The sequence below is a fragment of the Mesoplodon densirostris genome, chromosome 16 (assembly GCF_025265405.1).
Source record: "Mesoplodon densirostris isolate mMesDen1 chromosome 16, mMesDen1 primary haplotype, whole genome shotgun sequence".
NCBI classification, from domain to species: Eukaryota; Metazoa; Chordata; class Mammalia; order Artiodactyla; family Ziphiidae; genus Mesoplodon; species Mesoplodon densirostris.
The window spans coordinates 45,108,014-45,127,036 of record NC_082676.1 but is presented as its reverse complement, the minus strand read 5'-3'; the positions used below and the strand labels follow the sequence as shown (position 1 = coordinate 45,127,036).

The 19,023-nt window shown below is 53.9% G+C and overlaps 2 protein-coding genes across 3 annotated transcripts; both read right to left on the bottom strand.

The window, feature by feature from the left end:
• Nucleotides 1–9: 9 nt before the first annotated feature.
• TAOK2 (TAO kinase 2) lies at nt 10–17,790 on the bottom strand. Of its 2 annotated transcripts, XM_060120583.1 has the most exons (19): nt 17,700–17,790; nt 14,461–14,627; nt 14,211–14,282; nt 14,020–14,121; nt 13,477–13,522; nt 13,248–13,344; nt 12,986–13,099; nt 12,788–12,879; nt 10,640–10,733; nt 10,463–10,544; nt 9,493–9,660; nt 9,058–9,318; nt 8,697–8,858; nt 7,148–7,513; nt 6,860–7,063; nt 6,297–6,536; nt 2,976–3,188; nt 1,834–2,016; nt 10–1,751 (listed from the first exon to the last, which is right to left on the bottom strand). In XM_060120583.1, the coding sequence occupies exons 2-19, from the start codon at nt 14,590–14,592 to the stop codon at nt 1,230–1,232; spliced, it is 3,150 nt and encodes a 1,049-aa protein (XP_059976566.1). In that variant the 5' UTR covers nt 14,593–14,627; nt 17,700–17,790; the 3' UTR covers nt 10–1,229. The 2 variants fall into 2 exon arrangements, with proteins under 2 accessions (XP_059976566.1, XP_059976565.1); XM_060120582.1 differs by lacking the exons at nt 10–1,751; nt 1,834–2,016; nt 2,976–3,188 and having other exon boundaries at nt 4,438–6,536.
• On the bottom strand, nt 17,559–18,922 carry LOC132476954 (uncharacterized). Its single transcript, XM_060079212.1, has one exon. It carries the CDS (start codon nt 18,714–18,716, stop codon nt 17,559–17,561), a length of 1,158 nt encoding a protein of 385 aa, XP_059935195.1. The 5' UTR covers nt 18,717–18,922.
• Between the last annotated feature and the right edge of the window lie 101 nt (nt 18,923–19,023).

Genomic DNA, 19,023 nt, shown 5'->3' with positions numbered 1-19,023 from the left:
TGAATAACTGGCCTTAAGAAGAATGTGAAGCACAAAATGAAAGGTCTTGGGAACAGCTGTTGTTTATGTCTTTCTTCCCCTTTCTGGAAACAGCCACTTAGTCCACGGGCTGACTCTTTCAGCCTTAAAGCGGTGGGTACAGGGTCTAAACCTGACCAATCAGAGCACCCCAGGCCTCTGGCTACAGATCAAACCAACGAAGTCACTTCAAGATTGCTGGAATTCTTGCTGTTGAGGTTGTTGGTAGGTTGTAAGGTTGGAGCTGCCAGGGGCCTGTGGGTAAGGTGAACCTTCTGAAAATGTGAAGCCAAAGCAAAGGGAAGCAGAGGTCCAGACTGATGACTTCCATTGAAGCTCTGGATTCAGTCATGTCCAAAGTCAGTAAAGTCACTGAAATTTCTAGTTACACAGCCCAGTGAGTTCTTTTTAAATACAAGTAACACTATCACCTGCCACTGAACATTCCTTAATATACACCTTAGACAGAAAAGGTGAGTCCTGGGATCTGTTAGAATAACCAACAGTTTATTAAAAGCTTGCCATGGGGCTCTGTGCCAGCCCCGTAGCTGGGAGGGGCTCTCATGACTGCCCCCAGGCCTGGGAGCAGCCCCTTCTAAGGTTCTTATTTTGTTCCCCTGCCCCAGCTCAAATCTCAATTAAAAAAAAAAAAAAAAAAAAAGGATAAAGGACAAGACGGCACAGGACGTCAGACAGCAACAGGGGAATGGAGAGACCCAGGCATCCTGACCCCAAGACCCCATCCTGATCTTTCTTTCAGGAAGAACTTTTCCTCCCGTTCTCCCCACCCCAGGCCCCAGACCTGCTCCGTCACATTCCAGGTCTGGGGGGCCTGGCGTCCCCAAGTCCATGGCCCCATTCCAGGGGGTAGTATAGTTCTCTTTATATAATATATCTAGACCCACCCTTCCCCTCCCCCAGGGGACTAGATGAATATTTGACACGCGTATCTCCCTCCTTTCCCGAGGCCGTGATGGAGAGAAACCCTGGCACCATGGTGGGGAGGCAGGGGCTCCTGGTCAGCCTTGAGGCACCTATGCCCAAGCTGGCCTTGGGCCACTGGCCAGCCCAAGAAGCTCATGAGATGAGGTCTGAGGGGAGCTGGAGCCAATTTCCCGTCCCCCACCCTTGGGTGGACCTCAGGCTTACAGCCCTCCAGGATCAGGCTCCACCCACCCCTGCCTCATTCATTGGCTTATCCACCTTGTACTTCAGGAATAGAAGTGGGAGGAACCATTGAGGATGTGGGAAGCGACACTGGTGCTGCGGCTCAGAGGCCCAGGCACTGCAGCAGCAGGTGGGCCCACACTGTCACTGCCACTGCCTCCCGAGGCTGCTCGTCGCAGGGGCTGGGGGCTGTTTCTTAGCAGCAGCAGGGCCCCACCACGGGGTGTCCCACTCTGTGCTGGGGGCCCCAGCCAGCTTGGGGGACCCGGGGGAGCCAGGAGAGAGGGCTGACGCCAGGCTGGGGGGGGCATGCCTGGTGGAGGAGGGCCATGGCTCCAGTGCGCCCCTGAACGGGGAACAGGACGGGAGGGCCAGGCGGGGGCAGGGGGTGGAGCAGGATAGCCCTGGGCAGCAGCCTCAGCTGGGATGCCCCCCAGCGCCATACTGGAGAAGCCCAGCCTCATGCTCTCAGCATCGAAAGCCTCGATCTCACGGGCCTGCCGCTCGAGCAAACTCCGGATTCGCTCTGAGCGCCCCGTCTGCAGGGCCAGCAGCTCCTCTTCCACCTGAGGCACCCAGAATAGAGGTCAGAGGGTCTGGGGTGGGGGCTGCCCTCCCCACCCCATCCTGGAAGCCCAGCCCTCTTACCCGCTGCTCCAGCAGTGCCCGCCTCAGAGCTACTCTCTGCTCCAGCTCCCGTAGCTCCCTCTCGTGTTGACTCTCCGTGCGGATCTTGATCTTGCTCTGGTAAGCATTGAGCAGCTCCAGCTCCTGTTGAAGCTGCTGCCGTAAGGCCTGGAACTCTGCCTCCTGGGTCTCATCAAGCCGCAGCTAAAGATTAGGTAGAGCAAGTTTTCAGGGCCTCCTCCCCTACCCCCACAATCCTCCCCTGCCCCAGCAGGCCTGGGCCCTCAGGTTTCAAGAAGCAGCCAGTCTCAACATCTATCAAAATGAAAGGTCATCATACCCTGTGACACAGCAATTACACTTCCAGGAATTTATCCCCCAGGTATACTTGCACATGTGCTCGAAGGTGTTCACTGAAGCGTTGTAATAGCAAAATACTGGAAACAACCTAAATGTCCACCAGTAAGGGATGGGTTAAATAAATTATGGTATATCCATACCATGGAAAACTCTATGCTCTTAAAAAATGAGATATGTGTACTGACATGGAAAGATGTCCAAGAAATACAAGGTGGAAAAAGAAGTTAGAGACCAGTATATAAAGTATCATTCCATTTTTGTTTAAAATTTTTATATAATTTTCTAAATATGCATAGGAAAAAATCTAAAATACAATTAATTGTTAACAACAGTTACCTCTGAGAGGTGGGTTAGGTGAGGGAACGGCAATGAATAAGGACACTTTTACTTTTTACAGTGTTATTTTAAGTGGCCTATTCCAGTGTGATGTGTGATCACTTTTAGAACAGCAACCTTCAAAATCCTCCAGAAGTCTGGGCAAATTGGCCTGAGGGCCACAATCATTTTTATTTGTTCCCTGTTCACAGATTAAACTAACTCAGGCCCAGGAAAAAATTACAGCCACTCTTTCCTTGGTGGTTCTTGGTGGAGTAGGCAGGCTGGCTTTGTCAAGACCTTAAGAAAATACTTAAGAGAAATAATAAAACCATTGCAGAGAATACCAACAGTGGAAGAATATCTGAGTTTCCCAAGAACAAAAAGCCCTATCTCTGTCTACAGCCCCCACCTGCAGTGCCCACGGCTAAACTGGAAATACAAAGGCCAACCTCCACCATGCTCCCTCCCTGGACCCCAGGCCTCACCGCCTGTGAGCTGAGCATCTCTGAGATGGACTGGTCGTACTGCTCAGCTAGGATTGCCAGCTTGCGGGTCTGTTCTTCCTTGAGCCGCTTAAGGAGGCTCTTGTGCTGAGCTTTGGGCGTGGTCTCCAGCAAGTGTGCCCGCAGAGCCTTGTACTGCCGAGTCTGGATCTTACACGTCTCCTGGAACTGCTTCTTGATCTGCAGCTCCTTAGACTATGCAGTGGACGGACCAAGGGGAGATGGGGGCAGGGGGAGGAGGAGGAGGAACAACCAGGGGAAAGGGAGAAGAAAGAGAGGAGGAGAGGAGACAGAAGCAGAGACAAGAAGAGGGAGAGAAACAGAAAACATGTTAGACAGAGGGGGCGGGGGGAGCTGTATACAGACAGACATGGAGAGGTGCGATTGTGTTGAGAGAGATCAGAAAGATTCTCAATGGGCAAGAGATGCAAAGAAAACAAGACAGCTTCCAAGAGCACGTTCACAGAGTTGGGTGGAAAACTCACAAGAAACAGCAGGAGAGTTCATGGACAGGGAACTGAGAATCTTTAGAGTACTGAGTGCACACAAGAAGCTTTGACCATGCAAAGAGGGAGAAAATATAACCTAGAGATAGACGCTTGTGAGCAGATACAGAATATGCACAAGTGAGAAAACTAAGTCACTCAACACACACATGGAAGACAGCAACACAGCTGAGGAAAGACAGAGGAAGTCCCAGGTTCATCACCTCAGGGTGGGAGGGAGGGAAGGATAAGCACCAAGCTAAGAAATGGATAAGATGGGTGGCCCCATCTCGGGCCACATAAGGGAAAGGGGCAAAGGAGGCGGCCAGAAAGGGCCCGACAAGTTCAACAGGCCAGCAGCTGCCACCCTGACCAGATAACCACATTCCAGCCCGGCCCCTTGTGTACTCAGCTCCCACTCCAAGCCCACAACCAACCCCATTTCCGCGGCCCCCACACTCTGTCTGGGCCCCCAAACTCACCACCCCCTACTGTGGACGGTTTGCAGTCCCATCCCCCCAGCCCTCTAGGGTAATGCCTGACGCCAGGAGAGAAACTCAGCTCCCAGACAGAAGGCAACCACGTAGGGAGTGGGTTGGGAGGAAAGGCAGTGAATGAGGACAAAAGGACCCAGAACCTGAGGACTCTCGGGGAGGAATCCACAAACAGGGGAACTGTGGGACCAAGAAGTTCTGGGGAAGCTCAACAGGGGCCCAGACCCCTGAACTGGTGGTGGTCATGGTGCAACGAAGCTATGAAGGTAGAGAGGATGAGGCTGAGGAGTGAAAGGGGTTGAGATAACGTAGATGGGGTGAAGAGGTCATGGAACTGGGGGCCAAGGGTCCAGATTGGGGGCATACCGGGGAGGCTAGGCGGCAGGACAAAGCAGACAGAGGCAGCCTGGGCCAAAGGTACAGTTCCGCTCAGATATTTTATTTGTGTTTGTCTTTTTCTTTTTTTGGTGGGGGAAAGGGGACAGGTTGGAAGGGAGACAGAAAAACAAAATCAAAGAGAGAAAAAAAAAACATGACTCTTCCCACCCACTGCCACCCCTGGCCCCAGGCCTGAGTCGATGAGGGTGAGGATGAGCACACACAGTGGGAGAACAGCAATAACTTAGGGTGTGGGGGGGAGCATCAGGAGAACACAAAATATAATCTCCGGACTCCACGGTGGAGGAGGCTGCCTGTCTAGAGGCCCAAAGGGCTAGGGGGTGAGGTGGGGAAGCATACCGAGGAAGGAGTGGTAAAAGGGAGGAGAGGACTGGGACTGGAGAACTTCACTGAGTAGTGGGAGATAAAGTGCTCAATGCTCTAGATTTGGGCTGGGGAGGAGCTAGAGTTGGTTACCTCCAGGGAGGCAGGGCCCGGGACTGGCGGGTTCGGGATCTCCGCCCAGCTAGAGTCTCTGGTGGTGGTTGGTGGGAGGCAGGGGGGCCTAGCCGGCGCTGGCTGCGTGGTAGCAGCCGGGGGATACGGCTGGGCCGCTCACCCCGAAGCAGGCCCCAACTGGCCAGTGTGTGGATGGCCCAGGGGGGCAAGCGGGTGGCTAAACCTTGGCTGGCCCGTGCCAGGCGCCAGTTCCAGCCTTTGCACAGGGCCCAAAACCTTGCCAACAGGGCTAGTGGGTGTCGGGCAGTGCGAGGATTACCCCGCCGGGGCCCAGGGACAGGCAGACGGCTGCGGAAGCCATCCTTGTTGGTCTTGGGGTAGAGTGCAAATAGGCCCCGATCCCCCACGGCCCCACAGCCCTGTAGGGCCCTGAAGGCCATGGGCGACAGACGCAGCAGAGCGCGCAACCAGAGTCGAGAGATGCCCCGGCGCATCCGAGGGCCCTGCTGCCGCACCCATTTGCCCCCAGCTGCCAGAGCTGCCAGAGGTAGAGCCAAGCCTGGCCAGGCTAGGAGCCAGGCAGCCCCAAGGCCCAGAGGGACACCCATAAGACCTCGACGCCAGCTCAGACTGAGGACGGCCCCCAGTGCTGTGCCCTGAGCCAGGAGTAGGAACAGACTGGGGGGCAGGTGCAGAGCTGTACAAAGCAGTAGGTAGGAGGCCCCCAGGCCCACCAGCCCCACCTCAAGGGCCAGCAGGGCTGCCTGCAGGCCACCCCCACCCTGGGCCGCCAGCAGTGGGAGCAGCAGCAGAAGTAGTAGGGGCAAGAGGCCAGAGGAGGACCCCACTGCAAAGGAGAGTCCAGCCAAGAGGCCATGGGACAGGAGTCCAGGGAGCTGGCTAGTAGGGCTGGGCCTCAGATGTGTTGGAGGGGGTTCAGGGGGGATGTCTGGTGAGGGACAGCCATCTCCAGAATCCCTCGGGGTCCTAAATGGAGCACCCTCCTCCTCTTCCTCCTCTTCCTCAGGGACTGGGGTCAGTGTTGGACCCTGGACCCAGCCAAGCTCAAACTCCTCATCCAAGAGGCTACCATCCTCCTTCCCCCACAACCTCCATTCCCCGGATGCCTCCTGGCCCACAATGCTCCTCTCCTGGGGTGCCGGGGATGGAACTCTAAGCTCCTCTATCTCCTGCTCAGGTAGCCCCCAAACTTCTTCATCGACCAAGCTCCTATGTTTCTGTGGACTGGGACTAGGGGTTCCTGACTCTTCCCCCAATATCCTCTGCTCCTCTGGCTCCAAGGCAGCCCCTTCCTTCCCCAGAATCCTTCTCTCTGGAACTGCTTCCTCCTCCTCTCCCAGAATTCTTTGGTCTGCCTCCTGGCCAGATGAGCAGGACTGCTCTTCTCTAGGGGTGCCTGTGTTAGGTGGTCCCAGAGCCCCAGGAATGGGGAGCGGGAGGCCCAGGGGACGCTGGCCTGCACGTACTTTGAGGCTCTTGGGCTGCTGGCGAACCTGGGCCGCATGCTTCTGCCGCAACTCTTGCTCACGCCGCTTATTGTACTCCAGCTGGTTGCCCAGCTCCGTCTGGTGCTGCAGGCGGGTGAGCTCAGCCCGTGTGCGCTGTACGGCCTGGAGCTGCCGTAGCTCCAGCTCCCGTGTGGCCTCATGCTGCCGTAGCAGCAATGCACACTCCAAGTCCTTCTGTGTCTGTTTCTTGTTCAAGTCCTGAGGCAAAAGGGAGGCAGGGCCCAGAAACTGGTCAGAAAGCCTTGTTGGTGTCAAGGAAGTGAGAGCCCCAGGACTCCTTGACAGAGGGAGCCGAGGGTGGGGAGATGAGGGGTATAGATGAGAGGTGTAAGGGAGCCAAGCTCCTAGCTGGCCTGGGAACTCTAGCAAGGTCTAGTGGGCACGAGAAGCGAGAGAGGTGTTGAAGAGAAGCCAAGCTGTGACACGAATGAGGGCAGAGGGGAAAGACAACCACAAATGAGGCAAATGGAAAAGGGTAGGTGCCTGGGATCTGGGAGGGGAACTGGGAGGGGGTGGCCTACCTCTCGAAGCAGGTCCTGGTCCAGGCTGTGACGAGCCAGCAGCATCTTGCGCTTGTACTGGCGACACTGCAGCTCAAAGTACTGGCGCTGCCGCCGCAGCAGTCCAGCCTCCTCCTCCGCCTGGCACTGCTGTAGCTGCTCCTTCTGCCGCAAAAGCCACTCAGCCTTCTCTCGCTTGGGTGTGCTGGGGTTCTCCTGAAGCTCCTAGGCAAGGGCAGCAGGAGAGCAAGGAGGTCAGTCCCGCCTCAACCTCCATCAACCCCACCCACTGCTGCAGCCCTATCCCACCTCCTTCAGCTGCTCCTTCCGAAGTTTGTAGGTTCGCTTCTGCGCCTCCAGCAGGGCGGCCAGCTCCTTCTTCTGCTGCCCAAGGATGTGCTGCTGGAACTTACGCTCCTCAGCCTGGGCAGCTCGCGCCTCCTTCTCACCGATAGCCTGGTGCCGCCTTGACAGCTTTTCGGCCTCAGCCCCAAAGCCAGCCCGCTGTGCCTCGAGCTCCCGCTGCAGCCGCGCACTGTGCTCCTCACGCTCACCCCTCAACCTCGACTCCAACGCCAGCAGCTGTTTCTGGTGCTGTCGTCGCATCCGCTTATAGCCACTCAGCTGCTCCCGCAGGGCTGAGTCCTGCTCATGCTCCTGGATCTGACGGCTGACCTGGGGGCGGGCGAAAGGATGAGAAGTGGGGCACAGCCCTGGCCCCCATTTTATTAACACACAGTCTTCGTGCCCTATGGGGGAAGAACGTGAGTGTTAGCCTCATGGGTTTAATTCTCATCTGATATCTTCCTCACACGTAACCTCTCTGCGCCTGCCACCTCAACTGGATCATGGCGATATCTCCTTCAGAGGTTGGTGAGACTGAAGGAGACAAGAAAAGGTGCTGAGCACAGGGTCTTGCATAAAAGTAGGAACAATTCAGATTAATTCAAAAGAATAAAAGAATCAGACAGACCTGGGACCAGATCCCAGCTCTGCCACTTACTAACCATGTGACCTCAAGCAAGTTAATGCTGCTAAGCCTTAGCTCCATTAAATGGGACAATAACACCTCCTCACAGGGGGCTGGGGAGATTAACTTTGATACCTATGTAATAGTGTCTAGAACACTCTGAACCAGTAAGTGATGGTTCCTTCCCCTTCAGCAAACACTGAAGACCCTTTACAGCTCAGATACGGAGCCAGAATATGGACCATGGAACACTGGAATAACAAGAACACTGGGCCTGGATGTTTTCATCTGAAGTTTGAGCTCAGATCCCACTGTCAAGGGGCTATGTCAATGTACCCCAAACTAGTCCAGGTGGCCAAACCCCTGGAGATCACAGACCTCTCTGCACAGTACCACAAAGCACCAAGCATCACAGGGTCTGAAGAGTTGTCCTAAAAGAACAACCAGCCATAAGCAGAGGCTACAAGAACATACTAGACCAACCAATGGCCTCCAAGGGGACCATCGAAGCTTACAGCTAAACAGGAATGTAATCTAAAAGTTTATTAAAAGTATGGACGAGGGCTTCCCTGGTGGCGCAGTGGTTGAGAGCCCGCCTGGCGATGCAGGGGACACGGGTTCGTGCCCCGGTCCGGGAAGATCCCACATGCCACAGAGCAGCTGGGCCCGTGAGCCATGGCCGCTGGGCCTGCGCATCCGGAGCCTGTGCTCCGCAACGGGAGAGGCCACAACAGTGAGAGGCCCACATACCGCAAAAAGAAAAAAAAAAAAAAAAAAAAGAGACAGCAACACAAAGTGAGGGTGGAATCCGGACTTAATCATATGCCACAGGGAGAAAGTCATTTCTGGACTTAGATAGTCTGGGGCACCCAGGATGGCTGCACTTACCAGGGAGGCAGTACGGATGGTGGCAAAATGGTCCCGGTTGCGGCAGTAGGCCCGTCGGCGGGCAGAAGAGGTGGTGGATGTGGGAGCCGGGGCTGCAGGTGGCTGGAGAGGGCCTGGGGTCATCTCTGGCTGGTAGGGGTCATCATAGAGGTTGTCAGAGCCCTAGAGGAAGGGAAGGTGGAAGGAATGCCCAAGGCTCAGAGGTCAATGGGCCCACAGGGAGTTCCCTGGAGACCCAGTCAGACTTAGAGAAGGAGCAGTCACACATGGGAGGGAGAGCAGGGAACCAAGGCGATTCCTGAGAAGGAGAGCTGGGGCTCGGCCCTGCCGCTGTCAGGCATACTCAGGGTGAGCTGCATACCGGCAGCCGGTGGATGATGGAGCTGTGGGAGGTGACTGTGTGCTCGCCCTCCTGCATCATGGCCATCTCCCGGGCTTCAGGGCCTTCTTCTTCCTCCTCCTCCTCCTCCTCCTCCTCTTCCTCCTCCTCATTGTCAGAGGCATCTGCTAGGCTGTTGACTGAGCTGCTCTGGCTGGAGGCGCTGATGGACATGCTGGGCACTGAATGGCTACTCTCTAGACTGGTCAGCGTCCCGGCCCGGTGCATGTAGGGCTCTGCCTCCTGTGGACAGGACACAGGCTGTTGGGCAGGGAAGGTGAAGGACAAGGGATGTGCATACGGAGGTAGCACAAAGAGACAGGGGGTATGGAGAAGGGTGGGGAGGGGCGCCAAGCAACCGCTAGGAGGCAAGCACAACATGGTGGTGAAGAAGGGTGGCAGGGCAAGCCGGGTCACCTCCTCCTCCTCTGGGGCCTCAGCACCAGGGCCATTGGGCGCCTCTTGGAACAGTATCTTCTTCATTTTGCGGTACTGCAGGTTGTCCAGCTCCCGAACAGCATCCTTGGTCCTCTGGATTAGGTCCATGATGACTGTGGGTGGCCGCTCCCGGAGCACAAAGCGGTGCTGGGGGAAGAGAACACTGAGGCCTGCCGCCAAGCACCTCCTGCATCCCAGTATCCCGTGGATCTTGGCACTCCCTCTGGCCTGAGGCACTCCCCTGGGGCCCATGCCCACCACAGGTTGATGCTGGCCTTGATCCAATCCCTCCTCCTACATTAATTTTTACCTCCCCGTCTCTACTCCCCACACAGTCTCTTGTTCCTCCAGGCATGGCTGACCGGCAAGAACAGCCAGGAGATCTGGATTCTAGTCCAGGTCTTCTATCAAAGTGCTCTGTGCCCCTGGACACATCATGAGGCCTCTCTGGGCCTCATAAAGCATCCCACAATTATAAAACAAGTAGGTCAGGGTAGACAATCTAAGTCAGTTCCCAACTAGGGGTCCTTAGGCCCCTATGGATCTCTGAAGGGAATGGGGGCCCCTCTACTTTTGATAACTCAAAAAACACCTAAGGGAAATCATACATTTACCCACGACAAGGCTACACAGGCTTTTGGCTTGAATTACATCAGATCAGTGTGGTAACCCTGGTTATTGCACACTGGCCAGAAATTCTGGCTGGCAATTATATATATCTTTGATTAATAAAAGACAGGAAAACAAATGATTACTTAATAAATAAAGGCAATGTGGTAGACAAAATCTTGCAAAACACAGAGTCCACTGGGCACTGGGAATGGGGGTGGGAATTCATAAATGAAGTTCTCAGTGGAGGAAGAATCAGGAATCACTAATTTCACTGAGGGGTTTCTGTGGCTCCAACAAGCTACAGTTCTAGGAGAATGCTAGGCCAGTGAGCCCTCACCTTCAGAAGAACCTCTGAGGTTGGTCTGTCTTGAGGGATTTTCTGAAGGCAGGAGTCGACAAAATTCCGGAAGTACTCAGACCTAGAAGTCATAGCAGGGTAAGGATTGGGAGGGCGTGAGCCAGGCAGCCTTACCCCTGTGGCCTAACCCCTGGGCCCAGGAATCCCAGTCCTCACCAGTGTCCTGACTGGAGCACGGGGGACTCGTTCTGTGCAATGTGGTATAAGGCACTCATCGCATTCATGTTAAACAGCGGTGGTTTCCGTTCCGCTACAGAGAAAGGTCAAGGGGGAGAAGGTGAGAGGTGGCAGGTGGGCAGAGGAGACTGGAGTGGAAATCAGAAGACTTGGGTTCACACCCCAGCTCCCTGACTTCCTCACTCCATGACCCTGAGCAATTCCCATAATCTCAATTAATTCCTTCCTCTGTAAGACGCAGCACCCATCCTCTCCACTGCACACGGGTGGAATAGGTATCAAAGAAAATAACACATGCAAAAGCACGAATGAAGGCAGAAGAAAGCACATTCAGTTGCCGGCCCAACTAATATTTATTAGGTGCCAAATCAGAGCAAAAAACTCGCTTAAGTATTACGGGAAAGATGAAAAACAATAGACAGGCCCTGTCCTCAAGGAACTTCCAGTCTAATAGGGAAGATTAAATGGGATTGAACAAATAGCGTCAAGTTCAAAGTGCTAATTGGCACAAGAGGAAAACAGGTAAATGGCTGGGAAGCTGGGTGTGTGGTGGGACTTCAAGCTGGTACATTCGCAGGGGATTCAGGGAAGCTATTTTGGAAAAAGGGATATTGGAGGCAGGCCTCAGATCAGAAGTCACAAGCTAGAAGCCCCTTTGGCCCAGAAAAATGCTTTGTGTTGGTTTTGGTTTTTGCCTAAAGAGTGATTTTTAAATTCTGATAGTAATAATGAAATAATAACCTAAATTTCCAGTTTCTCTTAAAAAATTAGATCTGGTGAAATGGAGCCTACATTCCTGCATAACAATGGGCTGGAGCTAAGCAACAGCTGCCCTCTTCAGGTGGGAACAGCAACCTCCAGTTTGTTGTAGTCTCCTCCATATTGCTTCCCTGATACTGACTATCAGTTGCCATTTATAATAAAGATTGATGGGTTTTTTTAATAGTAGAGAAATAGTTCCCTGTACCCATGTCTCTACCAAAAACTAGGAATAAAATGGACAGCTCTAGGTTTTTCTTATACCTGGCCTGCTTCACATATGTCCACCGCCTATCTGGTCATGGCCTTAAATGGTAAATGTAGACATGTGTAGATGGAGGGAAAGGCAAGTCCAAATCTCCAACCTTGGGCACAGGAAACAATACAAACAAAGGTAATTAAAAGGAAAAACTCAGAACTTGTTAAGAGGAAAGCCAGCCTTTAGGAAGCAGAGCCTTTAGCTTGGTGTAAGCAAGGATGGGGATGGCTTCAGTCTTGAAGGCAACGGGGAGCCACTGACGGCTCTGAGGAGAAGAGAAAACAACAACACATCTCTCTGATGTAAAAGAGACTGGAAGGAAGAAGAGGCTGGCAGTGGGAGAGATCACTGCAGGAAATCGTTGGTAAGAGTAACTGATAACTTCTCTTTCTTGGGCAACTATTTTGTGCCTGGCACCGTGTTGGGGGCTTTACAAACATTATCTCACTAAAACAGTTGTTTCAATAGCATTGGCTGGCGGAGATGAGAACCTCAACATGGCTTCAAGACCTCGTGAACTCACTGAGCCGAACTCTCTGGCCTTATCACTCACTGTTCTTTGTTAACACATGCAATATTCCAAACAACTGAGGCTAGTCTCAGCTCCCCAGGTATGCTCCTCTGTCTGGAATACTTTTCCCTACAGTCTTTCAAAGCTACCTATTATTTGTCTTGTGGTTGTTTAGAAATCTCTGCTACAAGGAGACCTTCCTCAGCCCCTAACTAGTTTTTTGGTTGTACTGCTCCCGTATCTTCTCCATTCAGCTTTTCTTACATTTAAAGAAAACATGCCTATTTCCTCAACTTGAATGGAAGCTCCAAGAGGGCAAGAACCTCATTCACTGCTCTACCCCCAGAACCTACTAGCACAGTGCATGGCACTCAAAACAGACTTAGAACTAGAGCAGTGGACAGGAAAAGACGCTATGAAACCTTCAGGTCTAAGAAACGGCAGGATTTGACAGCTGCCTGGACTGGGGATCAAGGGTAGACTCAAAATGGACAGATGCTTGGAGGCCTCAGAGGATGGGGTGGTGTGGGGATAGTAAGAAAAACAGAAAGGAGTGGAGAGAAAAGAGGATAAAGAGCCAAGAGGAGAATGTCCTTACCCAGCTCGATGCAGGTTATGCCCAAGGACCAGACATCCACCTTGCCATCGTACTGCCCCTCATCCATTGCCAGGATCACTTCTGGAGCCATCCTGGGAGAATGGTCAGGAGAGAGAGGCTAATCACCCGCCCAGACCCTGCCAACTCCTGCTCCCAACATCCTGGGAGCTCTCTCCATTCACCATCACTCCCACTCACCAGTACGGGGTGCCCACGAAGGAGTTGGCAGGTGCCATGATGGATGCAGAGCCGAAGTCCCCCAGTTTCACCAAGCCTGGCTCTGACAGCAGGATGTTTCCAGCCTTCACATCCCTGCCAAAGGCAAAGCACAAAGATAAGACGTGCGTCTCAGAAAGGCTGGGCAGGGGCTTTTGCACCAAGTTTCCAAGAAGACTGGAGCCCAGCAGAATGAGTGGTGTAAAGAGCACCCCCTCCCAGCCATTGTCAGTGCTGCTTGTACCTATGGATCATGTTGTGGGAGTGCAGATAAGCCAGGCCCTGAAGGGCCCCGTGGGTCACAGCTGCAATCTCCACCTCCTGAAGGGGCTTCTTGTGCACTGGGGAGTAAGGGAAAAACATCAAACTGAGGGAGCCCAAGGGTGGGACTGGAACTATCTTCCCTTAACCCTTCCCCTATGGCTCCTCTGCCCTTCTCCCTTCTCCCACTTGTTGGCCAAAGAATCACTTACCTTCTAGAAGGTCAGAAGCTGAGCCCAGGCAATACTCCATCACCAGCTATGGAAGGGTCAAGGGTCAGAGATCAGCAGATCTGGCCACCCCTGGCCTATCTCCCTTGGAGAGAGATCCAAAACAGAGGGCCTCCTTGCCTAGCCTCTACTCAAGCAATGGTCCCAGGGTAATAACAGGGAGAAACGACAACTGAGGAAACGAGAGGGTGGGGAGAAGTCCCTGGAGTCAGGGCCTCCCTTAGAAAGATCCCAAGACATCACTACCATCTCCATCTGAATCCCATCGTTCAATCTGCAGCTCTCCCAGCCCATGTGCCCCCTTTCAACTGCTAATAGTTTATGTCACTCTTCAGCCTCTCCCTCTGGACACACAGTGCTGCTTATGAGTTTGTCTGAGGACTGCAGAGGTTGGGAAAGATTTCCTCCTTCCCAAGATCTGCCCAACAACACCCTGAACAGGGCCCACCTGAGAGACTAGACCAGGATAAGGATGGGCCTGAGTACTGAGTACAAAGATCAGGGCAGAGTCAGGGGCCAGCTCACCCAAGCCGTGTGCTCCCTCAGGTAACAGCCCCGGTACTGAATGGTATTGGGATGCCGGAGCTTCTGTAGGAACCGCACCTCCTTGATGATGTCCTGCCATTTCTGAAAGGTCAGGGGAGGAGAGGCTTACTTAGCCTGCATCTTGAGTCTGGGGTCCCCTGCCTCCTACCAGTCTGTCAAGCCTGACCTACCTCATTTGACTGCTTCCCACTATAGGACATCTTCTTGATGGCCACCACCTCACTATTCCGGACATCCCGGGCCTAGAGGACCAGACCAGAAGGTAGTGAAGGCCCCCAGTGAGCACTGGGTAGCAGGAAGACTTGCTGGCCCAGCAGGAGAGGGCAGGAAAGCCTGGTGTAGTGGAATAGTGTACAGGGCTGTTTGGAGGTCCACAGCAGGAAGACAGTCCCTGCCCCACCCTCCCAAGCCTCAACTCACAAAGTACACAGCTCCAAAGCTGCCATGGCCAATTTCCCGGAGGTCAGAGAAGAGCTTTTCCGGGTCATCCTTGAAGAAGAGCTCAGCCACATCAGGGTCCTTCAGGCTCCCGGCCCGGCCCCCAGCTGGCATGGTGGCCCCTGGGGGCCCTGAGAGTGGGGCTTGACCTGGTGAAAAGATGGGACTCTTAGAACAAAGATGGGGCTCTCAGAGAGAGAAAGGGCCCGTCCTCCCCTAGTTCCGATGAGGGGGAGGCACTACCAAGGAAGGGCATGGGGAGATGAGGAACAATATCAAAGCTCAAAAAAAAGAAAAAAGAAAAATGAAGTTGCCCTGGCAATGACTGCACTAGGGCCGGGTCTCTGGAGTCCCTAAAACTAAAGGAAGACTGGGAGTTCAGCATCCTCACCAACCCCTCAGCCCTCAACAAGTTCCGTTTCCCTACAACCCCTAAATCTCCCCTCAAGAATAAAAGATTCTGCCTCCCAGCCAGAACCCCAGATCCCCAAGTGTCCTGTCCCACAAGTCCCACGTCCCAAATATTTCCAGGTACCTTCCTGTTCCCCTTGGCGTTGAGGCCCCCTCCTCCCTCAACCTCTCACACTATGGAAGAGAGCAGGAAACAGCCAAGGCCGGAGGCAGTGGAAATCCGGCCATTGTTACAAGTGGGTACTGGCCCACAGGGGCCAGGAGACTCGCTCTCAAAAAGGGCTAGGGACACTGTGGCAAGCAGGAGATCTAGAATGGGAAGGACAGGGATAGAAATGGTGTCTGGCTCTGGGGGCCTGCGATCTGGGCTGCCTTACTTGTCCAGTCCAATGGCACACGCAACACACACAGGTACAGGACATTTGCAGTACAAAGAACGTTTATTAAGCATATATAGTAAGCACCTTACATGCATTATCTCTCATTCAATCCTCACCACAACCTTATGGTGTTACTATTACCCCTATTTTACAGATGAGGAAAGGCACTCAGAGGGGTTAAGTGACTTGCCCAAAGCTGGTCCTCTACCACTATGCTTTCAAAATAGCCCTATGAAACAAGCAGGGCAGGATCAGGGTCACCATTTCATGGATGAGATCGCTGAGGCATAGAAAGGAAGGACTTCTCCAAGGTCAGAGAACAGGATCTTCTCCTCTCCAGTCAGGCCTGTGTACTCATTACTGTCTCAACAACTCACCCCAAGCTCAGCCCCCTTCTTTAGGAAGCCTCCCCTGACTACCCCAAGCCCTTGGGGAGAAGAACTCCTAGAGCACCCAGCCAGAAACGTACTGAAAACTCCAGCAGTACATCAGAGCCAAGACCTCCTGAGGGGATTCCAAGCCAAGCTCCTGGATAAGCACTTGTTGGAATTTAGGCACAAAGGAGTTTTTCAGCAGAGCTCAGCTCCCAGGGCAGAGTTCTAGCTCCTTAAAAGCACCTAACAATTCAGCACGTAATTATATTCTGTCACACATTGTTTCCTGTTGTGTTGTTAATTTTGTCTCCTCAGCCCCACTGGAAGCTGGAGGGCAAGGAGTAAGCCTGACTCCCTGGTGGGCCCCCAGGGTGCAGAGGCCTCAGAATAGCCTGGGAGATTGATTGATTGCCCTCAGCCCAGCCCCAAGCAGCTCCCAGGCTGCTCAGAGCAGGCCCCTTTCTCCATTCTTCTGCCAGCAACCCTGCCAAGCACCCCTCACCCCCACCACACACCCACACACAAAGGCAGGTGCTCACAACTTGCCAAAGGAATCTTCTTGACCTCTTTACCAGCACCCAACCAAGAATGCCAACTGAGGACCCCAGGTCACATATAAGAGATGCCAGCATAACATCATAAGGGGCCTCTTCCTCAAACACCAAACATTTGAGTGATTACCAAGGTCTGTGCTAAATCATAACCACCTTCTAAAATGGACAATGTTACCTCCATTCTACAGATGAGGAAACCCAAGCCTGTCCGCCCTAAGCTTCACTACCGGTGCATTTCATCTGCAATATACAGCAACAAGGCTTTGAGTAAGTTCCTTACACTTGGTCTTCTCTTCAGTAAAACGGATTACAGTGTGGAGCTGTTGTGAAATTTTTAATGAGATCTCGTACTTAGGAACACTATGCAGACACTCAGCATATGGATTTTTCCTTCCCTGCCTCCAGAGTCGCCACGACAAGGCTTTAATACTTTGGGGATCATCCTACCCTTCGGCAGCTTGGCTTTAACTGTTAAGAGACACCACTGTCATTTGTCAGAAGAGATGGGCCTCTCAGGAACCCAGGCCAAAGACTGGGATCAGGGTAAAGATGAAGGTCACAGTGGAGAGAAAAATCCATGAGGCAGAAGGCAGGGGCCAGAGCCTCCCATCAGGAAAAGCTTCTGAGTATAGGCCTCCTAAAAAGGAAGCTCTTCTCCCTTCCATTCTTAAATCTCACCCCAATCCATTCTCTTCTGGACCCATGGCTAAACCTAGGCACAGAAGAAAAGAGATGCCAAGAGACAGGTATGGAGCACAGGCAAGACTTGTTCAAGGACCTGGGTTCCAATCCTATTCTGCCGCTGTGTGACCTTGGGCAACCTCTCTGGGCCTCAATAGCCTCAACTGTAAAATGGGAAGAAGGCAATAAAAGAGCCCCCTCACCAGATGAATGAGAGGGGGAGAGGTCACAGAAGAGAATGGATGTACAGCACTTTGTAAATGATAAATTGCTTGACAAATTAGATTACTTGTACCATCACAGCAAGAGGCTGGAAGGTAACAATAGTTGGGGGAAATACTGCCAAGCACCCCTAAACACAAATGCACATATACACTTCCTTGAAAGGACAAGAAACCCAACCAGACCATGCCTAAAAAACAGAGAAGCAGACCCACCATGGGGACCAGAGGCACGGGAATTAACACCCCAGAGGAAAGAGAGTTATAATCACGAAGGGGTAGCTGTGAGGGAGAAAGTGAACAGGGAGAAAACCAGAAGGGTGCAAATCCATCTGATTAGCTCAAGCACCTTAGGGTGTGACCCCCGTGACATCAGAGACCCTGTCACCTGAGGTCCCTCATCAACCAGACATAATGAAGGGAAAAGGAAGGGGAAGAGGGTGGCAGCAGAAGGCACGGCTAGCCAGAGGCTGACCACTGGCCCAGCTCGGCTTCCCCATCCTGGGGAGAGAGCCTACCCAGGCCCAGCTTCCCAGAAAGCAGCACCCTTTCTTCGCAAGCTAGACACAGGGACCCGCGCCCCTGCACCCCGTGTCTCACCTGGTAGGGGTCACTATGGTGCCCCAGCGCCTCCGCCTCCTCCTGGGGTCCTCCAGCGGCTCTGCCAAGCAGGGAGAGGGGCAAGGAGACCTTTCCCCTTGCCACCTCTTCCTCGGCTTTCGCCCTTCCTAAGGGGCGGGCCCGGGAAGCCTCCCCTGGAGGGGAGGGGGTGACAACCTGATCTGACCTCGCGGTCCAGTCCTCCTCTTCCTCGAGGGCGACAGTTGCTGAGTCCCGGATTTCTGATTGTGGGGTCTGAACTCCAGATATTTGAACAGGGGGAGGCCGAATCTGATATTTGAACTCGTGGGGAATGAACCCCGGATACTGGTGCACGCAGGGTCCTGAACCCCAGATATTTGAAATCCTGTGAAACAGAGCCCCAGGTTTAGAGAGGTTGGGACCCGAATCCCGGATATCTGGAATCTCAGGGGCTGAGACCCGGATATTTGAGAAGCGTGGGGTCAGGCCCGGAAATTCGGGACCGAGGGGACTGAGCCCCAGGTCTTCGGCCACCGACAGGGGGCCTACCCCGAGGACGTCCAACCGCACGGCCCCTCTCACGCCGGGGTCCGAGGGTGACAGCCCCCACTCCCGCCCCGGCCCCCTCCCTTTCTCCTTCTCTTCCCCGAGGACAGCTGAAAGACTGTAGCTAAGGGCGGTCCCCGTGCCCTCTCCCCCTCTCCTCTTCTCAGTCTCAGCCTCTCCGCACCACAGCCCCAGTCTCGTCCCAGTCTCCCTCTCCCTCTTCCTCCCAATTCCAAGATGGAGACCGGGCGGGAGCGCGCAAGCGCGGTATGGACGCCGGGCCAAGGGGGCGGGGCCCCAAAGGAAACAGCCCCGCCCCTCTCTCCTTAAGGATGCGGCCAGAGAGCTGGGCAGCAACCCAGCCAGAGTGCGCGCGCGCCCCGCCACGCGGACCCTGGGTGGGAGGAGGTGGGGAGCAGGGCTAGTCTTGGAGAAGGAGGAGCCCAGCGCGCTGTCCGACAACTGGTGGTGGAAAGAGCTGCCGCGCATGCGCTCGCCCCGCCTTAGCGCGGAGCCCGAGCTTGTTGCTAGGGGAAGCTTTGAGGGGGCGCGGGTGGAAGGAAATAAGAAGCCGTGATCTGCGCCTGCGTGCAGGGTAGAGGTTGGGAGGGGTAAGGGAAGACTGCTACTGGGCGCGGAAAAGGCGGGAAAACGGACTGTCCTGGTTAGTAACTATCCAGCCTGGTCGTGGGCTCCCAAGTTCGAGGAATCTTTGCTGAGAAAACTCAATCTGGCATATCCCTTCAGGAGACTGAGGCCCTTCACAGCAGCATGACCTGCACAAGGTCACAATGCA

Coding starts and splice junctions, on each gene's coding strand:
- LOC132476954 (XM_060079212.1), bottom strand. CDS start 18,716: ATGCGCGGCAGCTCTTTCCACCACCAGTTGTCGGACAGCGCGCTGGGC.
- TAOK2 (XM_060120582.1), bottom strand. CDS start 14,592: ATGCCAGCTGGGGGCCGGGCCGGGAGCCTGAAGGACCCTGATGTGGCT. Junction 13,345..13,476: donor AGCTTCTGACCTTCTAGAAG/GTAAGTGATTCT, acceptor CTTACTCCCCAG/TGCACAAGAAGCCCCTTCAG. Junction 8,859..9,057: donor CCATCATCCACCGGCTGCCG/GTATGCAGCTCA, acceptor CCCTTCCTCTAG/GGCTCTGACAACCTCTATGA.